Genomic DNA, 14,152 nt, shown 5'->3' on the forward strand with positions numbered 1-14,152 from the left:
TGAACAAAGTTCACCTCATCAGTATATACTTGCTCCTGATGAGGTGAACTTTGTTCATGAAACATGAAGAGGTTATATATATATATATATACAGGGTGTATCGGCACTAACCCGACAAACTTTAACCAGCTATTCCTTAGCACATTTGGAGTAAAAAATGTTATGGGCACTTTGCTGTCCGGTAGCATTTTTTTTTTCAATTAAAAACAAAAAAAAATAAAATTTCCACACTACATCACTGTCATTGGCATTGCGTTTCGTGTTCAACAGCTGTTATAAGCAAGTATGTCAAAAAGCGTCTTCGCTCTTTCGCACACTAAATAATAATAGTTAAAAATGAGACGAATGGTGCCGTGCCATTTCGTTGTGATTGTAAGTGTGCGCCAATATAGGTACACACGTGCATTATTTAACGGAATTCGAATAAAATATTTGCCAGATGGGTTTTCAAACTTTGACAAAGGATAAAACAGTGGTGGTGAAAATATGAATAATAAATTTTAATTAAAAAAAAACGTTACCGGACAGCAAAGTGCACATAAGATTTTTTACTCCAAATATGCTAAGGAATAGCTGGTTAAAGTTTGTCGGGTACGTGCCGATACACTCTGTATATATATTAAAGTGATGTAAACAAAGTTATTTGTGTTTCATTATAATAAATAACGACACCATACAACTAGTTCTGCTGTGTAATTATTATTATGCGTGACAGCTGTTTCGCCTTCTGAAGGCATTTTAAACTGTGGTGAAGCCACCCACAGACTATATATTTATATTATTTCCATAAGGGTAATTAAATGAAAAACAAATAAATTTCATTTATTACCTACGCCATTTTCGGAAATTTTTAATGCTTATTACTTTTTACCCTTTAAAGTTTCAACCAGTTATTACAAACTGGCCAGTCTATAATACTAGATTCAAAGAACACATGCGATTGTTAAAAATTATAATAAAATTGCATGAGATCTCCTAGATAAAAATCTCAATGATTAATAAGCCAACTCCTTTACGTATATAAATATAGACATCCTGAGCTTGGGGCCCCTTTTAAAAGCCGTAACAACAGGAAAACAACAAATCACATTTTTTATTGGGGGGTGCCACCTAATCGTGAGTTGGACAAATATGACCAGTTGAACAGATATGACCATTTGAAATGTGACCAGTTGGACAAATATGCCCATTTGAAATATGACCAGTTGGACAAATATGACCAATTGGACAAATATAACCATTTGAAATATGACCATTTGAAATCTGACCAGTTGGAAAAATATGACCAGTTTGAAAAAAACATAGTTTTAAATTTTATATTACACAATTTATGCATGAAAATATTCTTTACTTTTGGAATGGTCCATACATAATTTTTTTATTTTTAGCGAATTCACAAGAATTTGTGTTATTTAGTCTTTACTGGTAGTGACATCTATTGTAGAGTAGACTAAGCAAGCAAGGACAATCTTTATTTTATCCAGTTTTTTACTAATAGTGGCATCTATTGTTGGAATAAAGAAGCACGGACAGCTTTTGTTGCCAAACGCGCCTCCGATTTTTAGATTTGGAATAAATGACGAGTCCACGATAAATCAATAATAATTATAAATTGTGTTCCGTGTTCTGTAGTTCGATACTAACCCACGTAATTTCGCTCACATTACTTTATAAAATAAGATAAAGAAGACTGCATCCTTTCCTGGGGGTTTCCTAGAGCAGAGGTTGCGAAACCAGCTATGTATATACATTGCAACAAATTGGGTTCATACCCAATGTATATGTTTATACAAATAAATGAAAATTTCGGAATGTTCATTAAATACAATAGACAGCTGGTACCTACCGACCTTCCCAAATAAAATCAAAGTTGTTTATGCAAAACAACAAATAACATTGCTCCATTTGAGTTTTCCCTACTACCATAAAACTTTGCTTATGTAACGATGGAGGTCGTAGCTAGCAGATTTAATCTGTAGATTGAAGGAGCAGAAATAGATTTGAACCTGACGTTTTCTCCATTCGTTTACTAGAGGGTCAAGAGATGAAAATAAATTCAGAAGGTATCAAAATTACCATTTATGGACTCTAATTTTTTGTAATTAAAATAAATCAATACTATTAAATTTTATTTATTTTAAATTCAAAATGCGAACACAAGGAAGCAATAAAAATGCTGCATCCTCTAATTCCTCTCCATGCTAACAAAAAAAAATATTATAACTATTTGTTTGCGGCCGTACATACGCAACATAAATATGAATAAACAGTTTTGTCCTTAAAAAAAAATTTCAAATCAATTCAAAACTCTTTCAAGAAAGGCATACTAATACAATATTACATGCTCCTTTTAACTGCGGTGGATAAATTATAAAACTATATTATTATAAACATTGAGTGTCTAACTAGTCTCGATTTTAGAAACAAACCTTTGTTAGTCCGATTTGTGATTCTCAATTATGTACAACTCCAATGAAATAGTGGCAATATCAACAACTCTAGCTGCTAGAGCGAGCTAGAGTAGCATGTTGACTTTGACATTTCTTTCAATGGCGGCAAATTGAATTTATTTGGTACTTAGTGGCGATGTTTTGCGATTTCTAATTTGTATTTATATCAAAATTGATAAAAAAATGTTTCAAAAAGTAGATGCCATGGTTCAGTTTACGAACAAACAAAAACACTCTCAAGTCATTTTTCAAGACGCCAAAAACCATAGTTGGTGAAATGATCTCGTTAAATCCTAGCAAATAAAATTTCTTGATTACGTAAAACGTGGAATATGCCATGAAATATAATTATAAAAATGTTAAGGTTAATTCAGCTAAGCTGCGTTAGTTCCATGTAGCATTCTGTGTTCAAGTTGAAGATACAAATCATCGTCATTGTTGATGTTCAAAACACATTTTAGTATTTTTTTATGTGACACCTCACAAGAGCGCCCCTTTCTGTACAGTGTAAAGTACTTGTGATGCGGGTCAAGGTAGGGGCTACAACAAAGAATTTATGGGAAGCGTCTGAAGTTGGAGGTATTTTTAATGTTATAGGGTTTTATTACTACGCAGAGAGCAATTTGTGCACTATTGTAAAAAGGACTAGTTATTCGTAGGAAGCTTTTTAATTTTTTCTAAAACTAAATAGTGATTGTATGATGTGAGTCGCCTGTAGACTGTCGGATACATTTATTGACAAATCACTGAAAGGGACTGGTTTGTTTGTTCCCCTCACCCTTATGGGCAGATGTATCTTTTCTTTGCAAGTACCAGTTTATATAAGTATTTAAAACATTAACAATTACTATGGAAAGGTATCATAAAATTGAGGCTGAAACTAGTTATTGATAAAAAGTGTAGTCTTTATTCAAGGTTAGGAGGAATACTACAGAAGATTAATCTAACTAGTATTCACATTTTTACACAATGGTTTGGAATATTTCATAATGTTTGTACAGGTATTACATTGTTGACAGCGTGAGATTCAATAATGGCACCAAACTTTCAATTGGGTGTGCAATAATTAATAATATACCCAATAAAACAAACTGAATCCATTCAACGCTTAATTATTATTAATATTACAAAAACTCAATAAAATAAAACCAAATAAAATCAAGTAATATTTATTACTGTGCATTATTTTTGTCAAAGAAATTTCTTTAGGAAAAAATAAAGAACTACAAACTGTCAGCCAGGTGATATTATAGGGAATAACTTAAACCTTGTAGATAACTTAGTAAATATATATCACAAGATAAACATTAAAACTGAACTCTCCTCCGCATCTTCATAATCACAATGTACAACAAATAGTCGGCCATCCGCAGCCGGAAACCACCTCTTCAGGAGAACTAGTCCGCTAAACCGGTAGCTGTCACCTGCTACCTGGAGGTTATGCTTTAGAATTCTATGAAACAAGCTCGGAGAATGACTTGACATAAGCTTCGTGGAGTTTATTCATGAAATCAGCGTCATTCCTGATGAGGTAGTTGAAGGCCTGGAGCAGCTGGTTGCGAGTGAGCGGCTCGGGGCGAGGGTCCTCTGAAGGGCGGACGGGGGTCATGGGGGCCTCCAGGGCTGGGCGCTCCGCCTTGCTGGCTGAGGAGGTGAACATGGTGGGCGGCATGAGTGCGGGCTTCACAGGCGTCTCTGCACTCCTCACCTCTTCCTGCTGCTGCTGCTGCGGCTGGGACTGACTCAGGAAGTTGGCCAGCGGGGAGGGCGCCTTGGGCGAGGACACCCTCATGAAGCTCAAGTCGTTCTCCAGCTGCCCGTTTGTGTCACTCCCTGCATTTGTGGCAAAGTGTTGATCTGAATGCATTTTACTTAAAATCCTAGTTGGCGGCTGGCTCTGGCTCTTACTCTCCGCCTTCCCTTGACTGTTCTTTCGTTTCGAGTCCCCCACGTTAGACTTTAACTTGAAGCCGCTGTTGTTCCGCTTGTTGACCTCCCCCGCATTGTTAGGCGGATCGCCCGGTGTCACGGATCTCTGTTGCTTCTCGATGTGCTCCACGCTGTGCACTGGGTTACTCATGAGCCTCTGCAGGATCATGGGCCCCTCGCGGGAGTCTGCCGCTGGCGGCCGGAACAGGGAGGCGGCCTGCGCCGGAGGCCCCGAGGGGAGCGTGACTTTGCTGCCGCCCGCCTTGGCGAAGAAGTCCATCACGCTCTGGGAAGTGACGTCGGGGGCCCGCGGAGCCTGTATCTCCTTGCTGCCGGTGGCGTTGATCCCTTTAAAGGTATTGTAGTCGTCCTGCGCCTTGCTCAGCATGCTGAATATATCCGCCGTGCCACTAAACTGGGTTCTGTACTCGGGTTTGGGTGGCATCTTGGAAGTGTCACCGGTGATAGAAGCTGTGGCACTAGGTTCGTTGGCGGTATTGTTATTGTTGGTAGACTCTTTGGATAAACTGTTTATCCTGGCGGCCACTCGGACGCATTCGTCTTTATCGTAAAACCAGATACCGTAAATTCTTCTCTTCGAATTGCGATATAATAAGAAAGGCTCCTGCACTTGTAATTCTAGGCCTTCCGTTACGGGTTCTATGAGATTGTTTGTGTTTAATCTGTTCATAATAAGCATACTGTGGAAAGGTTTTCCGTTCCGATTATACACAAATAATGCACCTTCGATGCTTGTCTTCTCCCATTCATTGTCTTCGAATGTATATAAAGCTACGTGCGTCGCACTGTCCACAATATCACGGGCGTAGGGATCGAACCTTTTCAGCGCGGCCACATTCATACGCAACTCTACAACGTCAGCCATTTTTATATCGTTTAATATTTTTATGCACAGCCTGTTGGATTTGACGAAAACTCAAAAAATCTAGCACAAAAATTTCAATCTTGACAAAACGTAAAATCCAGAGACAACGAAGTCGCGTTTACAAGAACCAAAAACAACGCGATACACTACATGGCAACACTGACAAATAAACCACTCACGCTGAGTGGTTTCTTTATGTAATGCTATATCCACATTACGAGATAAGATAAATGAGTTCATGAGATAAGATAAATTAAATATAATAAACATTCATCAAATTTCAAAGTTAGTTTCAAATTCTGTGAAAGTCATTTTCAAGTTCTATTACTATCCTAGTAAAATGACAGCACTTGCATAGAACTTTCACAGAACTTGAATTTTAACTTTGAAATTTGATGAATAGGTTTTGAAGGTTCTACTAAAGCCATTATATCTCCCAAACTAAAAGATAAATCAGAAAATTATTTCCGAAAATAAACTTCTTATATTGTTCAAATTCTGTGAAATAACCTATTGTTAATAAATAAATAAACATATTTTTTTGATAATTGTTATAAAAAGGTAAGTTTCTCTTATAATTAATATTATGGGGTATTTGGTTATACGCGCTATACAAATACATAACGATTTACCCATTCATATACCAAAGCATAACTGAGTACTTATTGAAATTACAAATCATAATAATTGTTTAATGTGTTTTTACAGTCAAAGGGCACTAAATATAATATAATAATCAGTATTATTCATTGTGTTTTGAATCTAATGGGGCTTTAGGTCATTCTATGCGATAAGTTAACCCTTTGCTAAGCGTTCATTAAAATTCCCCAATTTTGCATTCTTTGAAGAATGTTCAAATAACATAAAATGTCACTAAAGTGTTAAAAACCTGTATTTTATCTAATATTTTTTACTACTTGGAAGACTTTTAAAGTGTCAAATCAAACGGGGTGAATATTATGGTATTTCCACAGCATTTTTTATTGTGAAAAAAGACTTATTTTATTTTTACGTATATGAATACATTTTCTATAATGATTTAGAATGTGTCGTTTTTACCTTGCCGCTAAAACGGCATGTTCGTGAATATGGTGTTGTTGACATCACCATGACATCACGCTGACCAACGTCGGTGACAGCCGTCTTACCAACCAGAAGCGTTGTTTTCATCTCAATGACGTTGTAGTTTGTAGGTTGTAGCTTGTAGCATGGTTGTAGCCATTTCGAACCGTTTAGGAATGAGAGGTTTTAGAACATTTTTAAAAGCAATAATTTCTCATTATTTATTATTCATTAAATATTTATAAATTTCATTATACTACATCATTTTGGCAATAAATTTGGGAATATTGTAGACATGTTTAAAGATTCCGTATTAGTTATAAAACGAAATCTTTTTAATCATTTTACTGAGATGTATGAATTCACAACTCCGTAGTGAATACACTTTTGTTTTTATATTTATATGTTCCTTAATACATATTTAGGTTTCCGTAATCCACACTATTAATTTGAATTTACCTTAATTTAATCAAAAATCATAATTTATTGTAAACTATGTAACACAACTGTATTACTTGTTAACTACTTTTGTAAAAGCCCATTAGTTGGTGTTTTGTTTCTTGTTTGTTTGTTTCTCTATCTGCACAGACAGACTGAGCAACAGCAACGCATGGTGGGGTGCAGCTAATTAAAATAAAATAATTACACAGAATCAGAAAAAAAAAGCTTCGAGTCTTCCACACATCTTTAACGGTATTCATAATTTCCTCCCGAATCGTAGCTGGGGATTATATAACTGCTCGGCCACAAAGGTCACCAAATAAACTTGTTTTGAAAAAGGAGTATAGTCAGATGGTCGGTAAACTTGCTGTGAAATCCGTCCGTCCGACTGGACGGGTAGGTGGAAGTTGATTTATGCGGGTAGGTAGGTACCTGTCGGGATGCCGTCGTGCTTGTGTCCGCTATTCTCTCTATCGACCACTTAAATAAAAATAAAATAATGATAAGCGGGAAAATCAAAAAAGAAATATCATTCTAGATTTATTTAATCCGCCATAATAATTTGTGATTTTATTTAGAGCATGCCTTGACATTATCTTTTCGACCGTGCTGAAGCAGTTAGAATTTAATTTAAACACCCAATGAAGTGGTTTTAAAGCAAAAGAATCACGTTATCAGCGGCGGAGTCGCGCCGCCACACAAACATAGCTACAACTGTATACCATAAATAAACCAATCACATACTGACTATACTAAACAACAAACAGCGGAGCCAGCAAAAGCCAGCACGTGTTGGAGGTGGCATTGTTGTTTATTTTCAGTCGTGTCAATTTGGTTCCATCAATCAGTGTCAATATAACTGGAGGTACGCTGAATTACCTAATTTTGATTATTCTAAAATGACAGTACTAAAATAATGTATTTTTCTACGTTGTTAATTTAATTATATTGTGAGAATTAGACAACCGCCTGCCGATGTTTGAATTAAATTGACCTCAAAGTGACTATAACCTCTCAATTATCATTATTCTAATTGATAATTATAGTAATTACTGGTTTGCAATTAATTTATAATAATCTGCAACGGTGTTGTCGAGTTGTATTGAAAAAATAAGTCGTGATTGTCTTTTTGTTTTCTAATTAAAAAGTAGTAAAATAAAAACATACCCACATGAATCTACGATGGAAAAAATAATAATTATGAATTTATTTTATTTTCCAACTAGTTTCTAGTGTAGTTCTAATAACGTTATGAATGCTTATTATAGGTGTGTTTCACATTTATCCAATTACGTTATTTTCATGACTTTTGAATTGAGGTCAATCTTATTTGGTGTCATTGATAACACATAAAGTTCAATAACTTCAGTATTCATGTTACAATATTATTTAGTTGTGCACATTATTTATAAGTATTTTTTTATATTTATTTTTAAAAATAAAGTCAAACCCTTCGGGGTTACAAAATTTATGAATTATTTAATAAACCTGAAATTGGAAAATGTTGTTTGTGCAATGAATGATGAAGCACTTAGCTTGCAGAGGATTGAACCTGCGAAGCCTGTGTGGGAGAGCCCGACGCATTTCTCCACCCGGCTACTAAGTAAATAACTCAATTATAATTACTTTCATTCATTTTCCGCTACTATTGTTTTTATAAATGCTGATAAGATTTGAGAAACAAATGAATATCTGCGATGTCATTTTATCACGAGCTTTTAATTTATAAATGTAGGTACTATTGATTCCAACTTGAATAAACATATTGAAAATACATGAATATACGTCAAGAGTGCGGTGTTTACAATTCTCTCGTGCGACTAATCACAAATAAGAAAACATGTTTTTTGTTTTGATAGTAACATATCGGTAGCATAATAAAAGTAAAATATCCTGCAACCTCGCAGTAACGTTGCAGTTTCCGTTTGCACAGCGTTGAGTTTCGAAAATGCCCATTTAGTTTTATTTCACCAGTATTGTTATTTATTGCATTGTGCCGCGGTTCGCGGTCTAAACATTGGGAGTTAAACTACATTAAAGCCATCTAATAAAGGAGCTTTCGGCTTTTTGTGATCAGCTTTTGTTCTTTATCCTTCATCAAATATATGTGACTCCATATACATCATTTTAAAGGCTAGAATTAGCACAATTACATATTTGTGTATGAAGTTTAAAAACAAATATCACTGTTTCAATTGGAACAATTAATCCGTTGACTAATACATTTGTGACTTTGGAATATGTAAGTCCAGGCTTTACACAGAGCTTTTCCACATCTAATGTAGACAGTAACCCTCCTCCTGTTTTGAATGACAACTCAACAAACTTTCAAAAAGTGATAAAAAACTAACCTAACCTACGTAACCTAGTTTTTATTTCATCACTTTTCACGACTTTACATCACTTTTTAAAGGTATGTTGAAATGTCATTTTGATAAGTTATCCCGTCATCCAAAATTTCATCAGTCTCGGAATAAAACTGTAGATTTGTATTAAATTATTATTATTTGTGTCCACCGCCCGCCCCGTGTCCACCGTCCGCCCGTTGCCGACACTCTTCTTTATATAAATAGATGAGTTGCAATATCACAGTTTGCTTAAAAATGGGTGCGAATTAAAAGATTTGAAAATACTAATTAAACACCAAATAATAATAAGTGTTGAAATGGAGAGTAAATAATTACAGGTTTTATTTACTTGATAACAATAAATAAATTACGTGCTTTGGTCCGATGCCCGCACACGCAGCACAATGTCACCTGAATGCATTCGGTAATCTTCGTAAAGTTTCAGTTCCGAGTCCTGCGACGCTGCGCACCCGGATCACGAATTTTGAGATACGTACCAGCACCGTTCCTAAGAAAGTTTGTGTTGTATGAAAATATCCCATAGGTTTTTAGCTTAATATGTGTGTTGTGTGTTTAAGGGGATCCTTTGCCGTCTATTCCTATTAGTGGATTTGTATACTAGTTGTGCTGTGCTTTTCAAACTGTAGTCATAATTCAAAAGAGTCTTGTTCACCCTAGTTTTTCTTTTGAACTTCACTGCACAACCGTTTTTTAGAGAAAAGCGGTTTCTTTAGTTTCTTTAGACAGTTTCCGAGAATAGCAAAATGTCAAACTGTGTGACGAACTAGACGCATATTTCATATAAAGTTGGCTGACATTTTAACCGCTGGGTTCCGCTGGTTAGTTGGTATTTAAAATTGTTCAGTTGTGTAGTGCTCATCAGGATGGAAACGGGGTTCCGCCAACGTCCAATCAGTCATTTAGGGTTCCGTGGCCCAAAGAGTTCGAGAACCGCTGCTTTAGACTGTTAGTGGGTTGATGAAAGAACACATTCATCATAACTTAAAAGTAATAAACGTTGTTTTTTGACTTAACTAACTAACCATCACGCCGTTTCCCCGCAGGGGTAGGCAGAGAGGACGGACCGCCAAACAACTCGGTCTTGGCACACACTTCTTGCCTCATTCACATTCATACATCGTCTCATACATACTCTTCTATTATTCTGACTCTTGACATGGCCCGACTCTAGTATCTGATTCACTTGATCGTGCCATGTCTTCCTCGGGCGTCCCCGACTTCTGCTACCATTCGCATTTGCATCATATATCCTCCTTACACTCCTATCTTCGCTCATTCGCTCTACATGCCCAAACCATCTAAGCGTCCCTTTCTTAATCTTACTCATTACGCTTACATCAGCCTTGCACTCTTTGCGGATCTCCACATTCCTCACACGATCAAACATGGTTTTACCACACATACGCCTCAGAGATCTCATTTCAACAGCATTCAATCTACTTTCATCCTTTCTTTGCCAGTTCCATGCCTCACTTCCATACATCAAGGTAGGTACCAGCACTCCGTTGTGGACTGCTAACTTCGCTTCTTTGGACAGTTTTTTGTTAGCGCCAACGGCGTTCAGTCCTCCATTAACGGAATTACCTGCATTTACCCTTCTTTCAATATCTCTGTCAGCCTTCCCATCTCTCGTAAACATACTTCCTAAATACACAAACTCATCCACCTGCTCCAAGTATTCCTCATTCACAATTATATTGCACACTGTTTTCGTACTCTCTCTTTCAAACACCATTACTTTAGACTTACTTACATTCATCATTAACTCATTCTTCATGCATACTTCGTTCATCCTAGACACGAGAGACTGTAGATCTTCTATACTATTAGCAATCAGCACCGCATCATCAGCATACAACAGGCAACATACTTTCAAATTAATCAAATTCGCGCCCAATCTCACCTCTTTCAATTCTTGCATACAATTATCCATGTATAGATTGAATAACCACGGTGACATTACGCAGCCTTGTTTAACACCTTTTGTGATATCAAACCACCCCGTAAAACCACCGTTTACCCTAACACATGCAACGCTTCCCTCATACAGAGACGCGATTGCCTGAGTCAGACATGTATTCACTCCATACTTGGACAACACCTTCCATAGCTTTTTCCTGTCGACTCGGTCGTATGCTTTTTGTAGATCTACAAAGGCACAGAAAAGTTTCTGGTTTTTTGCCAGAAACTTCTCAGTGAGCATACGCAATGAGAAGATCTGGTCCATGCACCCCCTTCCACTCATAAAAGCACCTTGCACATCCCATATTTTATCTTTTGTTTCCTTTCTTACTCTTTCAATCAAAATTCTACCATACAGCTTGCCAACTGAACTTAGCAGGCTAATAGCCCTATGATTCCCACATTCCATACGTGACCCTTTACCTTTGTATAATGGCATTATCACAGCCCTTCTCCAGTCTAAAGGCGTATAACCTTCCTTTAAACATTGGTTAAAAAGATTGCACAACCATGTGAGAATTATACGGCTACCTCCTTTAAAATATTCAGCAGCAATATTGTCAAACCCGACAGCCTTACCATTCTTCATACATTTAATCGAACTTTCTATCTCATCCATGCTAATTTCGGTAACATTCACTCCATCGTCATTCATATCTGATTCACCGCTGGAGTCACTGTCACTCACTTCGCTTTCGAAGACTTCCTCGAAATAATTCATCCATCTCTCTTTTATTTTTTCCTCATTCGTCAACATTTTTCCATCTTTTGATTTTATCACTTTCATGCTTCCGTTTTCTGGGCCACTCCGGGACCTTTTGACTTCTTTCCAAAACAACTTAATGTTTTCTTGGAAATGGTTTGTCATTTTCATTCCTTCTTCCTCTTCCAGGCGTTTCTTTCGTTCTTTCACTCCAACTCTTACTTTTTTCTTACATTCCTTATATACTTCTTTCGCTCGATACTTCTCTTCGCTGGAAGCACTGCCAGCCGCAATCAGACATAACCATGCTTTCTTCTTCTCTGAGACCAGTGCTTTAATCTCATCATCCCACCATGCATCACCTTTCTTCCTACCTTGCGTACTTATTCCACAAACCTCCCTAGCAGATTCACAAAGACACACTTTTATGTGGTTCCATGTTTCGTCTATGCTTAGACCATCCATTTCCTTCGCATTCAATCTTATCTCTGCACAATTCATATACTTACTTCTCACATTATCATTTTGTAGTTTTTCTATTTTGACTCTTGTTTTTGACTTAACAAGGAAAAACATTAGAAATGAGATCGGGTACTGTGGCAACTCGTTTTGTTATCAGTATTTATAAATAATATTGGAAATAACTATCATATAAAGGAGTGAAACCAAACTTAACCTACAGTTACTTTAATTGCAGATTGATAATAAGTGGATAACATGGACATTGAAAGAAACGTGCTGGTGATAGGAGGAGGGGGGCGTGAGCACGCCATCTGCTGGAAGCTGGCCCAATCTCCGCTCGTCAGAAATGTCTACTGTGCTCCTGGCAGTAATGGCATTTCGCAAACTCCAAAAGTGTCCAATGTGACAGATTTTAAGCCTGATGACTTCCAGGTAAGATTCAATGTTATGAATAAGGAATGAAGAAGAAAAACCAGATTTTGTGTCTTCTACGTCAAATGCTCACCACTGACTCCTGTTCCTAGCTATTCAATTCTTCTATTTGAATTTGAATTCACGCTACTACCCAAAGATAATACAATACAAGGCGATATGCTGTGAGGTATGCCTGACAGTCAGTGAATCATGGTTTAGTGAGCGTTATTTTAATACGCAAAGAATTCATTAATTTAGTTGAGTTTGTGTTGTCACCGAGTATAGTTTGTCCTTGTTTTATTCAAAACGCCATCTTGTTCAGTGTAACTTTATTAAAAATGCGACACGCCAAGTGAACTTCAAAACAAATGAAATATTATTTCACCAGTAAGTACTAAATTAGAATACAATTTCAATTTTTAATGATTTTTCAAAGTTTTTATTGACTAAATCCCCGAACTCTGCCGGCGAAGCTATCACGACCTAAAGCTATCAAAGCTAGTGATGGGACGCGATTAGCGAAGGCGTGCAGTAGTATTAGTTAAGAAAATTGGTGACATATGCTTCCATAGTAAAAACAACATAAAGACAGCATATCTCCTTGTATTATAATATCTTTGCTACTAACATTATTAAAAGTGGAGGTACTTAGCTAACAGGAGATTGAACCCGCGATTCCTGGATGGGAAACCGATGATTTGAACAACTCTGTTACTAACCAGTCATGTTTAGTTGGCAAGCTGGTATTGTAGGCATGTAAACAATATTGCAGTTAAATTCTTTCCAGTACCTACTCAAATACTAGGGGCGTGCAATTCATAGAGGCTGCAGAGTTGTGCATGCCCAATTTAGTACTGCAGTGCTTAGGACTACATACCCCTATCAGACCTACTCCGGTAGAGTCACAGTTATAAGATCCTCGGGCATAGGATGGATGATATTTTCCTTGCTCAATAAAAAAACGTACTAATTAACGAAATTTCTAAAAATAATATTAAAATCTAAAACACACAAAGAGTATCTTATAAATGTGTGTTGACTCTATCACAACGTAATCACACATAATATAATGCTTTTGGGCACGAAACATGAAAACAGTTAAATTGAGTGTACTAGGTGGTTTATAAATTCCAGGCCATTGCAAACTGGTGCAAAGCCAACACCGTCTCTCTGGTGGTGGTTGGTCCCGAAGACCCCCTCGTCAACGGTCTGGCGGACATTCTCAATGCTGCGGGCATCAGGTGCTTCGGTCCCCCCAAAGGCGGAGCCAGGATAGAAGCCGACAAGGACTGGTCAAAGGCTTTCATGATCAGACACAACATCCCCACAGCCATTTATAAGTCCTTCACGGAACCAAAACCGGCTAAAGATTTTATAAACACGTAAGTTTTATTTTTAAATTTTCATAGTACTTTTCCGATATTTTTATGTGTTTGTTTATTTAGTGTATTGGCTATGATTTAAAGAAATTCTT

At 36.8% G+C, this 14,152-nt stretch overlaps 2 protein-coding genes across 3 annotated transcripts in view; one reads left to right on the plus strand and one right to left on the minus strand.

Annotated features, from left to right (window-relative positions):
• Positions 1-3,353: 3,353 nt before the first annotated feature.
• DCP1 (decapping mRNA 1) lies at positions 3,354-5,409 on the minus strand. Its single transcript, XM_089636402.1, has one exon. It carries the CDS (start codon positions 5,263-5,265, stop codon positions 3,904-3,906), a length of 1,362 nt encoding a protein of 453 aa, XP_089492528.1. The 5' UTR covers positions 5,266-5,409; the 3' UTR covers positions 3,354-3,903.
• A 2,092-nt stretch (positions 5,410-7,501) lies between these two features.
• Positions 7,502-14,152, plus strand: part of Gart (trifunctional purine biosynthetic protein adenosine-3 Gart) — a 58,023-nt gene continuing 51,372 nt past the window's right edge. The window contains exons 1-3 of one of the 2 annotated variants that reach the window (XM_089636399.1): positions 7,502-7,633; positions 12,500-12,696; positions 13,813-14,060. In XM_089636399.1, the coding sequence (XP_089492525.1) occupies positions 12,520-12,696; positions 13,813-14,060 (425 nt within the window). In that variant the 5' untranslated portion in view covers positions 7,502-7,633; positions 12,500-12,519. Of the gene's footprint in view, positions 7,634-8,642; positions 9,011-12,499; positions 12,697-13,812; positions 14,061-14,152 lie in introns of those variants that run through there. The other variant, XM_089636398.1, reaches the window with a different exon arrangement.

Source organism: Hesperophylax consimilis, chromosome 10 (genome assembly GCF_061612785.1).
Source record: "Hesperophylax consimilis isolate HC1 chromosome 10, BYU_Hcon_1.0, whole genome shotgun sequence".
NCBI lineage: Eukaryota > Metazoa > Arthropoda > Insecta > Trichoptera > Limnephilidae > Hesperophylax > Hesperophylax consimilis.